The 22,624-nt window shown below is 37.0% G+C and overlaps 1 protein-coding gene across 1 annotated transcript in view; it reads right to left on the bottom strand.

Annotated features, from left to right (window-relative positions):
- Positions 1-6,601: 6,601 nt before the first annotated feature.
- The window catches only part of LOC138316806 (kelch domain-containing protein 4-like), a 45,798-nt gene continuing 29,775 nt past the window's right edge, over positions 6,602-22,624 (bottom strand). Inside the window, exons 7-10 of the mRNA XM_069258462.1 lie at positions 13,190-13,281; positions 12,206-12,737; positions 7,472-7,565; positions 6,602-6,850 (exon numbers count right to left, since the gene is read on the bottom strand). Coding sequence (XP_069114563.1) covers positions 6,642-6,850; positions 7,472-7,565; positions 12,206-12,737; positions 13,190-13,281 — 927 coding nt within the window. The 3' untranslated portion in view covers positions 6,602-6,641. The remainder of the gene's footprint in view (positions 6,851-7,471; positions 7,566-12,205; positions 12,738-13,189; positions 13,282-22,624) is intronic.

Raw genomic sequence — 22,624 nt, forward strand, 5'->3', positions numbered from 1 at the left:
GGTTAGACACCATATTTACAGTTAATGTTCGTTATTCATGGTTTGACACCTTATTTACAGTTAATGTTCGTTATTCATGGTTAGACACCTTATTTACAGTTAATGTTCGTTATTCATGGTTAGGCACCTTATTTACAGTTAATGTTCGTTATTTATGGTTAGGCACCTTATTTACAGTGAATGTTCGTTATTCATGGTTAGGTACCTTATTTACAGTGAATGTTCGTTATTCATGGTTAGGTACCTTATTTACAGTAAATGTTTGTTATTCATGGTTAGGCACCTTATTTACAGTAAATGTTTGTTATTCATGGTTAGGCACCTTATTTACAGTTAATGTTCGTTATTCATGGTTATGCACCTTATTTTCAGTGAATGTTCGTTATTCATGATTAGGCACCTTATTTACAGTGAATGTTCGTTATTTATGGTTAGACACCTTATTTACAGTTAATGTTCGTTATTCATGGTTAGACACCTTATTTACAGTAAATGTTCGTTATTCATGGTTAGGCACCTTATTTCACAGTTAATGTTCGTTATTCATGTTACACCTTATTTACAGTTAATGTTCGTTATTCATGGTTAGACACCTTATTTACAGTTAATGTTCGTTATTCATGGTTAGGCACCTTATTTACAGTTAATGTTCGTTATTCATGGTTAGGCACCTTATTTACAGTTAATGTTCGTTATTTCATGGTTAGACACCTTATTTACAGTTAATGTTCGTTATTCATGGTTAGGCACCTTATTTACAGTTAATGTTCGTTATTCATGGTTAGGCACCTTATTTACAGTTAATGTTCGTTATTCATGGTTAGGCACCTTATTTACAGTTAATGTTCGTTATTCATGGTTAGGCACCTTATTTACAGTTAATGTTCGTTATTCATGGTTAGACACCTTATTTACAGTTAATGTTCGTTATTCATGGTTAGGCACCTTATTTACAGTTAATGTTCGTTATTATCATGGTTAGGCACCTTATTTACAGTTAATGTTCGTTATTCATGGTTAGGCACCTTATTTACAGTTAATGTTCGTTATTCATGGTTTGACACCTTATTTACAGTTAATGTTCGTTATTCATGGTTAGGCACCTTATTTACAGTTGAATGTTCGTTATTCATGGTTAGGCACCTTATTTACAGTTAATGTTCGTTATTTATGGTTAGCACCTTATTTACAGTTAATGTTCGTTATTCATGGTTAGGCACCTTATTTACAGTTAATGTTCGTTATTCATGGTTAGGCACCTTATTTACAGTTAATGTTCGTTATTCATGGTTAGGCACCTTATTTACAGTTAATGTTCGTTATTCATGGTTAGGCACCTTATTTACAGTTAATGTTCGTTATTCATGGTTAGCACCTTATTTACAGTTAATGTTTGTTATTCATGGTTAGGCACCTTATTTACAGTTAATGTTCGTTATTCATGGTTGGACACCTTATTTACAGTTAATTGTTCGTTATTTATGGTTAGGCACCTTATTTACAGTAAATGTTCGTTATTCATGGTTAGGCACCTTATTTACAGTTAATGTTCGTTATTCATGGTTAGACACCTTATTTACAGTTAATGTTCGTTATTCATGGTTAGACACCTTATTTACAGTTAATGTTCGTTATTCATGGTTAGGCACCTTATTTACAGTTAATGTTCGTTATTCATGGTTAGGCACCTTATTTACAGTTAATGTTCGTTATTCATGGTTAGGCACCTTATTTACAGTTAATGTTCGTTATTCATGGTTAGGCACCTTATTTACAGTTAATGTTCGTTATTCATGGTTAGGCACCTTATTTACAGTTAATGTTCGTTATTCATGGTTAGGCACCTTATTTACAGTTAATGTTCGTTATTCATGGTTAGGCACCTTATTTACAGTTAATGTTCGTTATTCATGGTTAGGCACCTTATTTACAGTTAATGTTCGTTATTCATGGTTAGGCACCTTATTTACAGTTAATGTTCGTTATTCATGGTTAGGCACCTTATTTACAGTTAATGTTCGTTATTCATGGTTAGGCACCTTATTTACAGTTAATGTTCGTTATTCATGGTTAGGCACCTTATTTACAGTTAATGTTCGTTATTCATGGTTAGACACCTTATTTACAGTTAATGTTCGTTATTCATGGTTAGGCACCTTATTTACAGTTAATGTTCGTTATTCATGGTTAGGCACCTTATTTACAGTTAATGTTCGTTATTCATGGTTAGGCACCTTATTTACAGTTAATGTTCGTTATTCATGGTTAGGCACCTTATTTACAGTTAATGTTCGTTATTTCATGGTTAGGCACCTTATTTACAGTTAATGTTCGTTATTCATGGTTAGGCACCTTATTTACAGTTAATGTTCGTTATTCATGGTTAGGCACCTTATTTACAGTTAATGTTCGTTATTCATGGTTAGGCACCTTATTTACAGTTAATGTTCGTTATTCATGGTTAGGCACCTTATTTACAGTTAATGTTCGTTATTCATGGTTAGGCACCTTATTTACAGTTAATGTTCGTTATTCATGGTTAGACACCTTATTTACAGTTAATGTTCGTTATTATGGTTAGGCACCTTATTTACAGTTAATGTTCGTTATTCATGGTTAGGCACCTTATTTACAGTTAATGTTCGTTATTCATGGTTAGGCACCTTATTTACAGTGAATGTTCGTTATTCATGGTTAGGCACCTTATTTACAGTAAATGTTTGTTATTCATGGTTAGGCACCTTATTTACAGTAAATGTTCGTTATTCATGGTTAGGCCACACCTTATTTACAGTTAATGTTCGTTATTCATGGTTAGGCACCTTATTTACAGTTAATGTTCGTTATTCATGGTTAGGCACCTTATTTACAGTTAATGTTCGTTATTCATGGTTAGGCACCTTATTTACAGTTAATGTTCGTTATTCATGGTTAGGCACCTTATTTACAGTTAATGTTCGTTATTCATGGTTAGGCACCTTATTTACAGTTAATGTTCGTTATTCATGGTTAGGCACCTTATTTACAGTTAATGTTCGTTATTCATGGTTAGACACCTTATTTACAGTTAATGTTCGTTATTCATGGTTAGGCACCTTATTTACAGTTAATGTTCGTTATTCATGGTTAGGCACCTTATTTACAGTTAATGTTCGTTATTCATGGTTAGGCACCTTATTTACAGTTAATGTTCGTTATTCATGGTTAGGCACCTTATTTACAGTTAATGTTCGTTATTCATGGTTAGGCACCTTATTTACAGTTAATGTTCGTTATTCATGGTTAGGCACCTTATTTACAGTTAATGTTCGTTATTCATGGTTAGACACCTTATTTACAGTTAATGTTCGTTATTCATGGTTAGGCACCTTATTTACAGTTAATGTTCGTTATTCATGGTTAGACACCTTATTTACAGTTAATGTTCGTTATTCATGGGCACCTTATTTACAGTTAATGTTCGTTATTCATGGTTAGCACCTTATTTACAGTTAATGTTCGTTATTCATGGTTAGGCACCTTATTTACAGTTAATGTTCGTTATTCATGGTTAGGCACCTTATTTACAGTTAATGTTCGTTATTCATGGTTAGGCACCTTATTTACAGTTAATGTTCGTTATTCATGGTTAGGCACCTTATTTACAGTTAATGTTCGTTATTCATGGTTAGGCACCTTATTTACAGTTAATGTTCGTTATTCATGGTTAGGCACCTTATTTACAGTTAATGTTCGTTATTCATGGTTAGGACACCTTATTTACAGTTAATGTTCGTTATTCATGGTTAGGCACCTTATTTACAGTTAATGTTCGTTATTCATGGTTAGGCACCTTATTTACAGTTAATGTTCGTTATTCATGGTTAGGCACCTTATTTACAGTTAATGTTCGTTATTCATGGTTAGGCACCTTATTTACAGTTAATGTTCGTTATTCATGGTTAGGCACCTTATTTACAGTTAATGTTCGTTATTCATGGTTAGGCACCTTATTTACAGTTAATGTTCGTTATTCATGGTTAGGCACCTTATTTACAGTTAATGTTCGTTATTCATGGTTAGGCACCTTATTTACAGTTAATGTTCGTTATTCATGGTTAGGCACCTTATTTACAGTTAATGTTCGTTATTCATGGTTAGGCACCTTATTTACAGTTAATGTTCGTTATTCATGGTTAGGCACCTTATTTACAGTTAATGTTCGTTATTCATGGTTAGGCACCTTATTTACAGTTAATGTTCGTTATTCATGGTTAGGCACCTTATTTACAGTTAATGTTCGTTATTCATGGTTAGGCACCTTATTTACAGTTAATGTTCGTTATTTATGGTTAGGCACCTTATTTACAGTTAATGTTCGTTATTCATGGTTAGGCACCTTATTTACAGTTAATGTTCGTTATTCATGGTTAGGCACCTTATTTACAGTTAATGTTCGTTATTCATGGTTAGGCACCTTATTTACAGTTAATGTTCGTTATTCATGGTTAGGCACCTTATTTACAGTTAATGTTTGTTATTCATGGTTAGGCACCTTATTTACAGTTAATGTTCGTTATTCATGGTTAGGCACCTTATTTACAGTTAATGTTCGTTATTCATGGTTAGGCACCTTATTTACAGTTAATGTTCGTTATTCATGGTTAGGCACCTTATTTACAGTAAATGTTCGTTATTCATGGTTAGGCACCTTATTTACAGTTAATGTTCGTTATTTATGGTTAGGCACCTTATTTACAGTTAATGTTCGTTATTCATGGTTAGGCACCTTATTTACAGTTAATGTTCGTTATTCATGGTTACACACCTTATTTACAGTTAATGTTCGTTATTCATGGTTAGGCATCTTATTTACAGTTAATGTTTGTTATTCATGGTTAGGCACCTTATTTACAGTTAATGTTCGTTATTCATGGTTAGGCACCTTATTTACAGTTAATGTTCGTTATCATGGTTAGGCACCTTATTTACAGTTAATGTTCGTTATTCATGGTTAGGCACCTTATTTACAGTTAATGTTCGTTATTCATGGTTAGGCACCTTATTTACAGTTAATGTTCGTTATTCATGGTTAGACACCTTATTTACAGTTAATGTTCGTTATTCATGGTTAGGCACCTTATTTACAGTAAATGTTCGTTATTCATGGTTAGGCACCTTATTTACAGTTAATGTTCGTTATTCATGGTTAGGCACCTTATTTACAGTTAATGTTCGTTATTCATGGTTAGGCACCTTATTTACAGTTAATGTTCGTTATTCATGGTTAGGCATCTTATTTACAGTTAATGTTCGTTATTCATGGTTAGGCACCTTATTTACAGTTAATGTTCGTTATTCATGGTTAGGACACCTTATTTACAGTTAATGTTCGTTATTCATGGTTAGGCACCTTATTTACAGTTAATGTTCGTTATTCATGGTTAGGCACCTTATTTACAGTTAATGTTCGTTATTCATGGTTAGGCACCTTATTTACAGTTAATGTTCGTTATTCATGGTTAGGCACCTTATTTACAGTTAATGTTCGTTATTCATGGTTAGGCACCTTATTTACAGTTAATGTTCGTTATTCATGGTTAGGCACCTTATTTACAGTTAATGTTCGTTATTCATGGTTAGACACCTTATTTACAGTTAATGTTCGTTATTCATGGTTAGGCACCTTATCGACCGCTATTGTTCATTATTCATGGTTGGGCACCTTATTTACAGTTAATGTTCGTTATTCATGGTTAGGCACCTTATTTACAGTTAATGTTCGTTATTCATGGTTAGGCACCTTATTTACAGTTAATGTTCGTTATTCATGGTTAGCACCTTATTTACAGTTAATGTTCGTTATTCATGGTTAGGCACCTTATTTACAGTTAATGTTCGTTATTCATGGTTAGGCACCTTATTTACAGTAATGTTCGTTATTCATGGTTAGGCACCTTATTTACAGTTAATGTTCGTTATTCATGGTTAGGCACCTTATTTACAGTTAATGTTCGTTATTCATGGTTAGGCACCTTATTTACAGTTAATGTTCGTTATTCATGGTTAGGCACCTTATTTACAGTTAATGTTCGTTATTCATGGTTAGGCACCTTATTTACAGTTAATGTTCGTTATTCATGGTTAGGCACCTTATTTACAGTTAATGTTCGTTATTCATGGTTAGGCACCTTATTTACAGTTAATGTTCGTTATTCATGGTTAGGCACCTTATTTACAGTAAAAGATATCTTATATAATTTGGTTATTTACTGGAAAGGCGTTTCTCCATGAATGAACATTTTTGATTAATTTATCTAAGGTTGGCAGAGTTACCTCCCCTACAATACTCACACAATTGGGTGGTCAGGATGGTAGTTTTGAATATTTTGAAAAACAACAACACATGCACATATTATAGCTGCTATTCAATTAGCCCTATCCCTATTCATATACATATTCAATAAATATAGTTTGCATGTGATTTTTGTAAATTGCACATATTTTTTACCAAAATATCATTTTCAAGAAATGCTAAAAAGATTATTATAAACAAGTTAGAACATAAAAACATCATACAGTACATTTAAAATTACCAGTGGATGAGAAAAAAAGCACAGAATTATTTTGATGTTATTTTATTTAATGATAAAATATATCTATTAATTACAGTATTCCTGACAAAGTTCTTTGGCAAACTTTGTAATTGTTCTTTTAGTAACTTTCAGGTCTTCCTTTTTGAAATATTTCTGTGATTGTGTCTCCCAAAATTCCTTAGTTCTCTCAAAATATGTCATCACTGCCTCTTCCTCTGACCTGTGAGGCACATCACATCCCTCTAAAATGGTAGCAATGTCGTCATCAGAATCATCTAAAAATCACAAAATACAGATATTATAAAATCAACATACAAAGACAATAAGATTATGTGTGTCGTCATAAATGTTTGTCTACTCTTTAACAGTGTGAAAAGTGAGGGACCATAACATCACCTTTGGAGGTTTGAAAAAGAAATATTTGACCTCTGACCTTAAGATTGAAGCTAATACTGTGTAGTTGCTAATATTTGCGGGGTTTTAATTTCACTCAATTTGTGGATCCATCCAAAATCGTGAAATTTCTCAAAATCATGGTCTGTCATCAGAGTGGAACTTTAAAAGGCTAAAATGATAATTCGCAAAAATAGTCCATCAATGTAATAATGATATTCACCTGAAAAAGGTATGCAATGGATAACCTATAACCTTGTGAACAAATGTCAGCATATTGTGCATCAGTTCAGACTAAAGTATAACACACGTGTGCTATTGATAGTGATTGTATGAGGAACGTCAACAGAGGAACAAGTATTGATACTGATACTAATAACTAATGCATTAAATTATTATTTCATTTGGATGAGAAATATACCTTATTCATATGGTAATACAGTATTTACGATAATTAAGGAAGAAGAGACTGAAAGTATCAGAAACAAATCAATAATTTTCACCTTCATCATCATCGTCGTCGTCATCATCCTCTTCTTCCTTGCCTCCAATAGCTCCTTTAGACTGCTCATCATCAGAGTCAGATTCATCCCAGTCCTAAATACACAAATACAATATGTCATTCATCCCAGTCCTAAATACACAAATACAATATGTCATTCATCCCAGTCCTAAATACACAAATACAATATGTCATTCATCCCAGTCCTAAATACACAAATACAATATGTCATTCATCCCAGTCCTAAATACACAAATACAATATGTCATTCATCCCAGTCCTAATTACACAGTCACAATATGTCATTTATCCCAGTCCTAAATACACAAATACAATATGTCATTCATCCCAGTCCTAATTACACAGTCACAATATGTCATTCATCCCAGTCCTAATTACACAGTCACAATATGTCATTTATCCCAGTCCTAATTACCAATTACAATATGTCATTCATCCCAGTCCTAATTACACAGTCACAATATGTCATTCATCCCAGTCCTAATTACACAGTCACAATATGTCATTCATCCCAGTCCTAATTACACAATTACGATATGTCATTCATCCCAGTCCTAATTACACAGTTACAATATGTCATTCATCCCAGTCCTAATTACACAGTCACAATATGTCATTCATCCCAGTCCTAATTACACAGTCACAATATGTCATTCATCCCAGTCCTAATTACACAATTACAATATGTCATTTATCCCAGTCCTAATTACCAATTACAATATGTCATTCATCCCAGTCCTAATTACACAGTCACAATATGTCATTCATCCCAGTCCTAATTACACAGTCACAATATGTCATTCATCCCAGTCCTAATTACCAATTACAATATGTCATTCATCCCAGTTCTAATTACACAGTCACAATATGTCATTCATCCAAGTCCTAATTACACAATCACAATATGTCATTCATCCCAGTCCTAATTACCAATTACAATATGTCATTCATCCCAGTCCTAATTACACAGTCACAATATGTCATTCATCCCAGTTCTAATTACACAATTACAATAAGTCATTCATCCCAGTCCTAATTACACAGTCACAATATGTCATTCATCCCAGTCCTAATTACACAGTCACAATATGTCATTCATCCCAGTCCTAATTACACAGTCACAATATGTCATTCATCCCAGTCCTAATTACACAGTCACAATATGTCATTCACCCCAGTCCTAATTACACAATTACAATATGTCATTCATCCCAGTCCTAATTACACAGTCACAATATGTCATTCATCCCAGTCCTAATTACACAGTCACAATATGTCATTCATCCCAGTCCTAATTACACAATTACAATATGTCATTCATCCCAGTCCTAATTACCAATTACAATATGTCATTCATCCCAGTCCTAATTACACAGTCACAATATGTCATTCATCCCAGTCCTAATTACACAATTACAATATGTCATTCATCCCAGTTCTAATTACACAATTACAATATGTCATTCATCCTAGTCCTAATTACACAGTCACAATATGTCATTCATCCCAGTCCTAATTACACAGTCACAATATGTCATTCATCCAAGTCCTAATTACACAGTCACAATACAGTGGAACCTCCCAAAACTGAACCTTCTCAAAACCGATCACCTCTAGAAACCGAACATGGATGTCATGTACGGAATGAATTCCTCTTTATATAAAACGTCCCAAAACCGATCGCTCCCAATTCCGAATACCGGACCGATTTTGAGATCGGAATAATCAAATGTAACTAAAATACACTTCTGAAAACCAGCCTTACCTGAGCGACACCGATAGTTGCATTGAGGTCTGATCATGATCAACCGACCGTGAAATACACACATACCTGTACCATAGTTGTTGCATGCCATGTCCTTGGGCATGTATACCGATGGGAAGGCTATAGGTACACAGTAATTATACCCGAGATGGTGGTGTAATTATTTAATCATGCCTATTGTTTAGATATCTAACGAAGGTCTACCATGTGCACGCGTTTTTTTTACTGTAGGAAAACAAGCAGAGCTAGTAATAAAGAGAAAGTTTCGTATTCAAATCACACATTTTTTTTTTATTTACATATGTAGTTGTCGGATAACGTAAATTATCTGTATGAAGAAGCCGAAGCCACGTATTGTTTTTGAAAATGCCTATGTCATATAATGACCGGCATCGACTGATCATCGTGTAATTAGACCATATAATTTGATTTTTGACGTAACCGGAAGCGATTGGTCGTATGTAGGTTAGTACAGACGAGAACATCCCAAAGAACATTCACGCAACTAACTAACTAAACTACGTTTATAAGCGGTAACAAAGTCAAGTTTGTTATGATCCATTCCTTTTAAACGTATGATTCTCTCTTTTGTGATAACATTCACATTAACAATCAATATCGGTCGGTTTTAACGAACACTAGGCATACATGCGCAGCACTAATGTAAAAAACGACTTCCGATCGATTAAATCCGGATCGTGATGATCGGTATTCGGTTCACTTCTCCAAACCGAACCCTCTCTAAACTGGCCGAAATTATATGCACCGACCATGATCGGTTTCGGGAGGTTCCACTGTATATCATTCGTCCCAGTCCTAATTACACAGTCACAATATGTCATTCATCCCAGTCCTAATTACACAGTCACAATACAGTGGAACCTCCCAAAACTGAACCTTCTCAAAACCGATCACCTCTAGAAACCGAACATGGATGTCATGTACGGAATGAATTCCTCTTTATTAATAGTATATAAAACGTCCCAAAACCGATCGCTCCCAATTCCGAATACCGGACCGATTTTGAGATCGGAATAATCAAATGTAACTAAAATACACTTCTGAAAACCAGCCTTACCTGAGCGACACCGATAGTTGCATTGAGGTCTGATCATGATCAACCGACCGTGAAATACACACATACCTGTACCATAGTTGTTGCATGCCATGTCCTTGGGCATGTATACCGATGGGAAGGCTATAGGTACACAGTAATTATACCCGAGATGGTGGTGTAATTATTTAATCATGCCTATTGTTTAGATATCTAACGAAGGTCTACCATGTGCACGCGTTTTTTTTACTGTAGGAAAACAAGCAGAGCTAGTAATAAAGAGAAAGTTTCGTATTCAAATCACACGTTTTTTTTTTTATTTACATATGTAGTTGTCGGATAACGTAAATTATCTGTATGAAGAAGCCGAAGCCATGTATTGTTTTTGAAAATGCCTATGTCATATAATGACCGGCATCGACTGATCATCGTGTAATTAGACCATATAATTTGATTTTTGACGTAACCGGAAGCGATTGGTCGTATGTAGGTTAGTACAGACGAGAACATCCCAAAGAACATTCACGCAACTAACTAACTAAACTACGTTTATAAGCGGTAACAAAGTCAAGTTTGCTATGATCCATTCCTTTTAAACGTATGATTCTCTCTTTTGTGATAACATTCACATTAACAATCAATATCGGTCGGTTTTAACGAACACTAGGCATACATGCGCAGCACTAATGTAAAAAACGACTTCCGATCGATTAAATCCGGATCGTGATGATCGGTATTCGGTTCACTTCTCCAAACCGAACCCTCTCTAAACTGGCCGAAATTATATGCACCGACCATGATCGGTTTCGGGAGGTTCCACTGTATATCATTCGTCCCAGTCCTAATTACACAGTCACAATATATCATTCGTCCCAGTCCTAATTACACAATTACAATAAGTCATTCATCCAAGTCCTAATTACACAATTACAATAAGCCATTCGTCCAAGTCCTAATTACACAGTCACAATATGTCATTAATCCCAGTCCTAATTACACAGTCACAATAAGTCATTCATCTCAGTCCTAATTACAGAATTACAATAAGTCATTCGTCCCAGTCCTAATTACACAATTACAATAAGTCATTCGTCCCAGTCCTAATTACACAATTACAATAAGTCATTCGTCCCAGTCCTAATTACACAATTACAATAAGTCATTCGTCCCAGTCCTAATTACACAATTACAATAAGTCATTCGTCCCAGTCCTAATTACACAATTACAATAAGTCATTCATCTCAGTCCTAATTACACAATTACAATAAGTCATTCATCTCAGTCCTAATTACACAATTACAATAAGTCATTCGTCCCAGTCCTAATTACACAATTACAATAAGTCATTCGTCCCAGTCCTAATTACACAATTACAATAAGTCATTCGTCCCAGTCCTAATTACACAATTACAATAAGTCATTCGTCCCAGTCCTAATTACACAATTACAATAAGTCATTCGTCCCAGTCCTAATTACACAATTACAATAAGTCATTCATCTCAGTCCTAATTACACAATTACAATAAGTCATTCATCTCAGTCCTAATTACACAATTACAATAAGTCATTCGTCCCAGTCCTAATTACACAATTACAATAAGTCATTCATCTCAGTTCTAATTACACAATTACAATAAGTCATTCGTCCCAGTCCTAATTACACAATTACAATAAGTCATTCGTCCCAGTCCTAATTACACAATTACAATAAGTCATTCGTCCCAGTCCTAATTACACATTAGGATCACTACAGACAATTTGATGTCAAATGACACTGGTAGAACTGGAGAAGAAGTTCAAATATGAAAGTTTACGCAAAGCAGATGGCGACAGATGAGACATGATAACTATAGGTCATCCTGACTAAAATTGCAATGTTAAGACAGAACCTACCAGTGTCTGTTTGTTGTGTATAAGCACTGTCCAATCATCAAGCTTGTGTAGATCAAGTGAGTAGAAATCAGAAAATGTAATCTGTCTGTCTCCAACTTCACAAAGCCCTCCATATAGAAACAACTCGCCGCCTCTTACTGCCATCAGTGTCCCCATCCTTGGGGGAGGCAGGAATACATCCACATCCATGCTATCCTCCTCCATACTTTGTGCCTGTCCAGCAGGCTTCTCACTGACCGTCACCTTGAAAATCTCATCTTCACCTCCCTCACCTGACCCCTTACCTGACCCCTGGCTTGACCCTTGTCCTTCATTATTGTCTAAGGCACATGCACTGCCGTTTGTGATCTCACTTTGAACGTCTGTTTCATGATCAAGTTTTAATTTCTTTATATCCTCCTCAGCTTCCTCAACATCCTCATCATCCATGTCACTGTCCTCTTCATTGTCCTCCTCATCACTTCCCTCACCATCACCTTCCTCTTTTTTCTTCCTCCTCTTCCTCTTTTCTGTACTTGTGGATTTTTTTCCTCTAGAAATTATATAAAACATTGAAAAGTAAAGCATTTTTCTTAACTAGCAAGACTCAATATTATGATTACTAGAATTCTTAATAGATGAAAAGAAACTACCAGTTTTACCACTCCTGTTCTTTTTGTTCATTTACAAAGACAACTGACATTTGAAGACAAAACTAAGACAAGTTCTAGACATCCATAAAGATTGGCCATCAAAACAATACCTTGAGATGGGAAGGGGACTTAAAGTTAGTTAGTGACATTGATTTAGGTGCAACATGCTTAATAACACCTTAACTCTCAACTACGCCAAACAACCCCAACAGTACAATGATATAGGGAAAATAGAGTTATCTCCCTTGTCTGAGGATCTATTCTGTAACATAATAATTTGTATACCTGCTTATCAAGATCATACTTGGAAGTTGGATAGGTGGGAGTAAAAACTGACCAATGAGAAACTTACCTAAGTGTAAGGGGGAACCATTTGCCCCTCTCCAGGTCCAGGGTATACATCTCATTATAGAACACACTATCTAGGTCCTCTTCATCCTCCATCTAAACACATTACACACATCATCAACATATTGATGACTCTTATATGGTGTTCCATTGGTGAGGATATTGTAAGTTAGATATTAAAAATGGCTGCTACATTGGTTTTTATAAAGCTACTTCTTTGAGTTTTGGTTAGGAAAATATTCAAAAGATGAAAACTATAGAAATACATACACTAACAAGAGATCCCAGAGGGATCTTGGCGCCCACCAATGAATAATCTATGTCTGACAATGGAAAGAGGGATCTTTTCTCTGCTTTTCAAACTTTTGCAAACATACTACATATCAAATTTGAGACAGATCGCTTCAGTAATTTCTGAGACACAGCGGTAACAAACTTCAACTATCAAAATCCAAGATGGCTCCTTGGCGGCCATCTTGTTGATCGATCGGTCCCAAATCGAAATATGCACAACTAGGGCCCTAGGGGAACCTATATAAGAAATTTGAGATAGATTCATTCAATACTTTCTGAGAAATAGCGATAACAGTCTTTAACTATCAAAATCCAAGAATGCAGCCTGGCGGCCATTTTGTTGACCGATCGATCCAAAAACGCATTATGCACAACTAGAGCCCTAGGGGAACCTACATATGAAATTTGAGACAGATCCCTTTAGTACTTTCTGAGAAATAGAGATAACAAACTTTAACTATCAAAATCCAAGATGGTTGCCTGGCGGCCATCTTGTTGACCGATTGGTCCCAAAATGCAATATGCACAACTAGGGCCTGAGGGGAACCTACATATGAAATTTGAGACAGATACCTTCAGTACTTTCTGAGAAATAGCGATAACAGTCTTTAACTATCAAAATCCAAGATGGCAGCCTGGCGGCCATTTTGTTGACCGATCGATCCAAAAACAAATTATGCACAACTAGAGCCCTAGGGGAACCTACATATGAAATTTGAGACAGATCCCTTTAGTACTTTCTGAGAAATAGAGATAACAAACTTTTACTATCAAAATCCAAGATGGTTGCCTGGCGGCCATCTTGTTGACCGATTGGTCCCAAAATGCAATATGCACAACTAGGGCCTAAGGGGAACCTACATATGAAATTTGAGACAGATCCCTTCAGTACTTTCTGAGAAATAGCGATAACAGTCTTTAACTATCAAAATCCAAGATGGCAGCCTGGCGGCCATTTTGTTGACCGATCGATCCAAAAATGCATTATGCACAACTAGAGCCCTAGGGGAACCTACATATGAAATTTGAGACAGATCCCTTTAGTACTTTCTGAGAAATAGAGATAACAAACTTTAACTATCAAAATCCAAGATGGTTGCCTGGCGGCCATCTTGTTGACCGATTGGTCCCAAAATGCAATATGCACAACTAGGGCCTGAGGGGAACCTACATATGAAATTTGAGACAGATCCCTTCAGTACTTTCTGAGAAATAGCGATAACAAACTTTAACTATCAAAATCCAAGATGGCTGCCTGGTGGCCATCTTGTTGACCGATTGGTCCCAAAATGCAATATGCACAACTAGGGCCCTAGGGGAACCTACATATGAAATTTGAGACAGATCCCTTCAGTACTTTCTGAGAAATAGCGATAACAAATCTGAGAAATAGAGATAACAAACTTTAACTATCAAAATCCAAGATGGCTGCCTGGCGGCCATCTTGTTGACCGATCACTCCCAAAACGCAATATGCACAACAAGGGGAACCTACATATGAAATTTGAGAAAGATCCCTTCAATACTTTCTGAGAAATAGCGATAACAAACTTTAACTATCAAAATCCATGATGGCTGCCTGGCGGCCATCTTGTTGACCGATTGGTCCCAAAATGCAATATGCACAACTAGGGCCCTAGAGGAACCTACATATGAAATTTGAGACAGATCCCTTCAGTACTTTCTGAGAAATAGCGATAACAAACTTTAACTATCAAAATCCAAGATGGTTGCCTGGCGGCCATCTTGTTGACCGATTGGTCCCAAAATGCAATATGCACAACTAGGGCCCGAGGGGAACCTACATATGAAATTTGAGACAGATCCCTTCAGTACTTTCTGAGAAATAGAGATAACAAACTTTAAGTATAAAAAACCAAGATGGCTGCCTGGTGGCCATCTTGTTGACCGATTGGTCCCAAAATGCAATATGCACAACTAGGGCCCTAAGGGAACCTACATATGAAATTTGAGACAGATCCCTTCAGTACTTTCTGAGAAATAGCGATAACAAATCTGAGAAATAGAGATAACAAACTTTAACTATCAAAATCCAAGATGGCTGCCTGGCGGCCATCTTGTTGACCGATCACTCCCAAAACGCAATATGCACAACAAGGGGAACCTACATATGAAATTGGAGAAAGATCCCTTCAATACTTTCTGAGAAATAGCGATAACAAACTTTAACTATCAAAATCCATGATGGCTGCCTGGCGGCCATCTTGTTGACCGATTGGTCCCAAAATGCAATATGCACAACTAGGGCCCTAGAGGAACCTACATATGAAATTTGAGACAGATCCCTTCAGTACTTTCTGAGAAATAGCGATAACAAACTTTAACTATCAAAATCCAAGATGGCTGCCTGGCGGCCATCTTGTTGACCGATTGGTCCCAAAATGCAATATGCACAACTAGGGCCCGAGGGGAACCTACATATGAAATTTGAGACAGATCCCTTCAGTACTTTCTGAGAAATAGAGATAACAAACTTTAAGTATAAAAAACCAAGATGGCTGCCTGGCGGCCATCTCATTGACCGATTGGTCCCAAAATGCAATATGCACAACTAGGGCCCAAGGGGAACCTACATATGAAATGTGAGACAGATCCCTTCAGTACTTTCTGAGAAATAGCGATAACAAGAATTGATAACGGACGGACGGACGGACGCACGAAGGGACGGACAACAAACCACGGACAAAAAGCGATTTGAATATCCCACCATCTGATGATGATGGGCTAAAAACACAGTTGTGATGTCATCCATTGTCTTTCTAGTACAATATCAAACAGAAACCACAGACCTCAATTGTCGCTGTCCAATATGATACCTTTTGACAGTCCATTATTAACCTGTGGCTGTTCAAAAGGTAACATATTGGACAGCTACAGGTAAATAATGGACTGTCAAAGGTTACTTATTGGACAGCTACAGGTAAATAATGGACTGTCAAAGGTAATATATTGGACAGCTACAGGTAAATAATGGCCTGTCAAAGGTAACATATTGGACAGCTACAGGTAAATAATGGCCTTTCAAAGGTAACATATTGGACAGCTACAGGTAAATAATGGACTGTCAAAGGTAACATATTGGACAGCTACAGGTAAATAATGGCCTGTCAAAGGTAACATATTGGACAGCTACAGGTAAATAATGGACTGTCAAAGGTAACATATTGGACAGCTATAGGTAAATAATGGACTGTCAAAGGTAACATATTGGACAGCTACAGGAAAATAATGGACTGTCAAAGGTAATATATTGGACAGCTACAGGTAAATAATGGACTGTCAAAGGTAACTTATTGGACAGCTACAGGTAAATAATGGACTGTCAAATGTAACATATTGGACAGCGACAATTGAGGTCCAGTATTAACACGGGAACTGTGAACTGTCCAGAATTAACACAAAAGGGAACTGTGAACTGTCCAGTATGAACACAAACAGGAACTGTGAACTGTCCAGTATTAACACAAAAGGGAACTGTGAACTGTCCAGTATTAACACAAAAGGGAACTGTGAACTGTCCAGTATTAACACAAACGGGAACTGTGAACTGTCCAGTATTAACACAAACAGGAACTGTGAACTGTCCAGTATTAACACAAACGGGAACTGTGAACTGTCCAGTATTAACACAAACGGAAACTGTGAACTGTCCAGTATGAACACAAACAGGAACTGTGAACTGTCCAGTATCAACACAAACAGGAACTGTGAACTGTCCAGTATTAACACAAAAGGGAACTGTGAACTGTCCAGTATTAACACAAAAGGGAACTGTGAACTGTCCAGTATTAACACAAACTGTCCAGTATTTACACAAACGGGAACTGTGAACTGTCCAGTATTAACACAAAAGGGAACTGTGAACTGTCCAGTATTAACACAAAAGGGAACTGTGAACTGTCCAGTATTAACACAAACGGGAACTGTGAACTGTCCAGTATTAACACAAACGGGAACTGTGAACTGTCCAGTATTAACACAAAAGGGAACTGTGAACTGTCCAGTATTAACACAAACGGGAACTGTGAACTGTCCAGTATTAACACAAACGGGAACTGTGAACTGTCCAGTATTAACACAAACGGGAACTGTGAACTGTCCAGTATTAACACAAACAGGAACTGTGAACTGTCCAGTATTAACACAAACGGGAACTGTGAACTGTCCAGTATTAACACAAACGGGAACTGTGAACTGTCCAGTATTAACACAAAAGGGAACTGTGAACTGTCCAGTATTAACACAAAAGGGAACTGTGAACTGTCCAGTATTAACACAAACAGGAACTGTGAACTGTCCAGTATTAACACAAAAGGGAACTGTGAACTGTCCAGTATTAACACAAACGGGAACTGTGTGAACTGTCCAGTATTAACACAAACGGGAACTGTGAACTGTCCAGTATTAACACAAACGGGAACTGTGAACTGTCCAGTATTAACACAAACGGGAACTGTGAACTGTCCAGTATTAACACAAAAGGGAACTGTGAACTGTCCAGTATTAACACAAAAGGGAACTGTGAACTGTCCAGTATTAACACAAAAGGGAACTGTGAACTGTCCAGTATTAACACAAAAGGGAACTGTGAACTGTCCAGTATTAACACAAACGGGAACTGTGAACTGTCCAGTATTAACACAAACGGGAACTGTGAACTGTCCAGTATTAACACAAAAGGGAACTGTGAACTGTCCAGTATTAACACAAAAGGGAACTGTGAACTGTCCAGTATTAACACAAAAGGGAACTGTGAACTGTCCAGTATTAACACAAACGGGAACTGTGAACTGTCCAGTATTAACACAAACAGGGAACTGTGAACTGTCCAGTATTAACACAAACGGGAACTGTGAACTGTCCAGTATTAACACAAAAGGAACTGTGAACTGTCCAGTATTAACACAAAAGGAACTGTGAACTGTCCAGTATTAACACAAAAGGGAACTGTGAACTGTCCAGTATTAACACAAAAGGGAACTGTGAACTGTCCAGTATTAACACAAACGGGAACTGTGAACTGTCCAGTATTAACACAAAAGGGAACTGTGAACTGTCCAGTATTAACACAAACGGGAACTGTGAACTGTCCAGTATTAACACAAAGGGAACTGTGAACTGTCCAGTATTAACACAAACGGGAACTGTGAACTGTCCAGTATTAACACAAAGGGAACTGTGAACTGTCCAGTATTAACACAAAAGGGAACTGTGAACTGTCCAGTATTAACACAAAAGGGAACTGTGAACTGTCCAGTATTAACACAAAGGGAACTGTGAACTGTCCAGTATTAACACAAAAGGGAACTGTGAACTGTCCAGTATTAACACAAAAGGGAACTGTGAACTGTCCAGTATTAACACAAAAGGGAACTGTGAACTGTCCAGTATTAACACAAAAGGGAACTGTGAACTGTCCAGTATTAACACAAAAGGGAACTGTGAACTGTCCAGTATTAACACAAACGGGAACTGTGAACTGTCCAGTATTAACACAAACGGGAACTGTGAACTGTCCAGTATTAACACAAAAGGGAACTGTGAACTGTCCAGTATTAACACAAAAGGGAACTGTGAACTGTCCAGTATTAACACAAAAGGGAACTGTGAACTGTCCAGTATTAACACAAAAGGGAACTGTGAACTGTCCAGTATTAACACAAACAGGAACTGTGAACTGTCCAGTATTAACACAAACAGGAACTGTGAACTGTCCAGTATTAACACAAAAGGGAACTGTGAACTGTCCAGTATTAACACAAACGGGAACTGTGAACTGTCCAGTATTAACACAAACGGGAACTGTGAACTGTCCAGTATTAACACAAAAGGGAACTGTGAACTGTCCAGTATTAACACAAAAGGGAACTGTGAACTGTCCAGTATTAACACAAAAGGGAACTGTGAACTGTCCAGTATTAACACAAACAGGAACTGTGAACTGTCCAGTAATAACACAAAAGGGAACTGTGAACTGTCCAGTATTAACACAAAAGGGAACTGTGAACTGTCCAGTATTAACACAAAAGGGAACTGTGAACTGTCCAGTATTAACACAAACGGGAACTGTGAACTGTCCAGTATTAACACAAACAGGAACTGTGAACTGTCCAGTATTAACACAAAAGGGAACTGTGAACTGTCCAGTATTAACACAAACGGGAACTGTGAACTGTCCAGTATTAACACAAAAGGGAACTGTGAACTGTCCAGTATTAACACAAACAGGAACTGTGAACTGTCCAGTATTAACACAAACAGGAACTGTGAACTGTCCAGTATTAACACAAACAGGAACTGTGAACTGTCCAGTATTAACACAAACGGGAACTGTGAACTGTCCAGTATTAACACAAACAGGAACTGTGAACTGTCCAGTATTAACACAAACAGGAACTGTGAACTGTCCAGTATTAACACAAAAGGGGAACTGTGAACTGTCCAGTATTAACACAAACGGGAACTGTGAACTGTCCAGTATTAACACAAAAGGGAACTGTGAACTGTCCAGTATTAACACAAAAGGGAACTGTGAACTGTCCAGTATTAACACAAAACGGGAATGTGAACTGTCCAGTATTAACACAAACGGGAACTGTGAACTGTCCAGTATTAACACAAAAGGGAACTGTGAACTGTCCAGTATTAACACAAAAGGGAACTGTGAACTGTCCAGTATTAACACAAACGGGAACTGTGAACTGTCCAGTATTAACACAAAAGGGAACTGTGAACTGTCCAGTATTAACACAAAAGGGAACTGTGAACTGTCCAGTATTAACACAAAAGGGAACTGTGAACTGTCCAGTATTAACACAAACGGGAACTGTGAACTGTCCAGTATTAACACAAAAGGGAACTGTGAACTGTCCAGTATTAACACAAACAGGAACTGTGAACTGTCCAGTATTAACACAAAAGGGAACTGTGAACTGTCCAGTATTAACACAAACGGGAACTGTGAACTGTCCAGTATTAACACAAAAGGGAACTGTGAACTGTCCAGTATTAACACAAAAGGGAACTGTGAACTGTCCAGTATTAACACAAAAGGGAACTGTGAACTGTCCAGTATTAACACAAACGGAACTGTGAACTGTCCAGTATTAACACAAAAGGAACTGTGAACTGTCCAATTAACAAAAGGGAACTGTGAACTGTCCAGTATTAACACAAAGGGAACTGTGAACTGTCCAGTATTAACACAAACAGGGAACTGTGAACTGTCCAGTATTAACACAAACAGGAACTGTGAACTGTCCAGTATTAACACAAACAGGAACTGTGAACTGTCCAGTATTAACACAAAGGGAACTGTGAACTGTCCAGTATTAACACAAAAGGGAACTGTGAACTGTCCAGTATTAACACAAACAGGGAACTGTGAACTGTCCAGTATTAACACAAAAGGGAACTGTGAACTGTCCAGTATTAACACAAAAGGGAACTGTGAACTGTCCAGTATTAACACAAACGGGAACTGTGAACTGTCCAGTATTAACACAAAAGGGAACTGTGAACTGTCCAGTATTAACACAAAGGGAACTGTGAACTGTCCAGTATTAACACAAAGGGAACTGTGAACTGTCCAGTATTAACACAAACGGGAACTGTGAACTGTCCAGTATTAACACAAAAGGGAACTGTGAACTGTCCAGTATTAACACAAAAGGGAACTGTGAACTGTCCAGTATTAACACAAAAGGGAACTGTGAACTGTCCAGTATTAACACAAACGGGAACTGTGAACTGTCCAGTATTAACACAAACAGGAACTGTGAACTGTCCAGTATTAACACAAAAGGGAACTGTGAACTGTCCAGTATTAACACAAAAGGGAACTGTGAACTGTCCAGTATTAACACAAAAGGGAACTGTGAACTGTCCAGTATTAACACAAAAGGGAACTGTGAACTGTCCAGTATTAACACAAAAGGAACTGTGAACTGTCCAGTATTAACACAAAAGGGAACTGTGAACTGTCCCAGTATTAACACAAAAGGGAACTGTGAACTGTCCAGTATACACAAAAGAACTGTGAACTGTCCAGTATTAACACAAAAGGGAACTGTGAACTGTCCAGTATTAACACAAAAGGGAACTGTGAACTGTCCAGTATTAACACAAAGGGAACTGTGAACTGTCCAGTATTAACACAAAAGGGAACTGTGAACTGTCCAGTATTAACACAAACGGGAACTGTGAACTGTCCAGTATTAACACAAACAGGGAACTGTGAACTGTCCAGTATTAACACAAACGGGAACTGTGAACTGTCCAGTATTAACACAAAAGGGAACTGTGAACTGTCCAGTATTAACACAAACAGGAACTGTGAACTGTCCAGTATTAACACAAAAGGGAACTGTGAACTGTCCAGTATTAACACAAAAGGGAACTGTGAACTGTCCAGTATTAACACAAAAGGGAACTGTGAACTGTCCAGTATTAACACAAAAGGGAACTGTGAACTGTCCAGTATTAACACAAAAGGGAACTGTGAACTGTCCAGTATTAACACAAAAGGGAACTGTGAACTGTCCAGTATTAACACAAAAGGGAACTGTGAACTATTAACACAAGGAACGTGAACTGTCCAGTATTAACACAAAAGGGAACTGTGAACTGTCCAGTATTAACACAAAAGGGAACTGTGAACTGTCCAGTATTAACACAAACAGGGAACTGTGAACTGTCCAGTATTAACACAAACAGGGAACTGTGAACTGTCCAGTATTAACACAAAAGGGAACTGTGAACTGTCCAGTATTAACACAAAAGGGAACTGTGAACTGTCCAGTATTAACACAAAAGGGAACTGTGAACTGTCCAGTATTAACACAAACAGGAACTGTGAACTGTCCAGTATTAACACAAACGGGAACTGTGAACTGTCCAGTATTAACACAAACAGGAACTGTGAACTGTCCAGTATTAACACAAACGGGAACTGTGAACTGTCCAGTATTAACACAAAAGGGAACTGTGAACTGTCCAGTATTAACACAAAAGGGAACTGTGAACTGTCCAGTATTAACACAAACGGGAACTGTGAACTGTCCAGTATTAACACAAACGGGAACTGTGAACTGTCCAGTATTAACACAAAAGGGAACTGTGAACT

Source organism: Argopecten irradians, chromosome 2 (genome assembly GCF_041381155.1).
Source record: "Argopecten irradians isolate NY chromosome 2, Ai_NY, whole genome shotgun sequence".
Taxonomy (NCBI): Eukaryota; Metazoa; Mollusca; class Bivalvia; order Pectinida; family Pectinidae; genus Argopecten; species Argopecten irradians.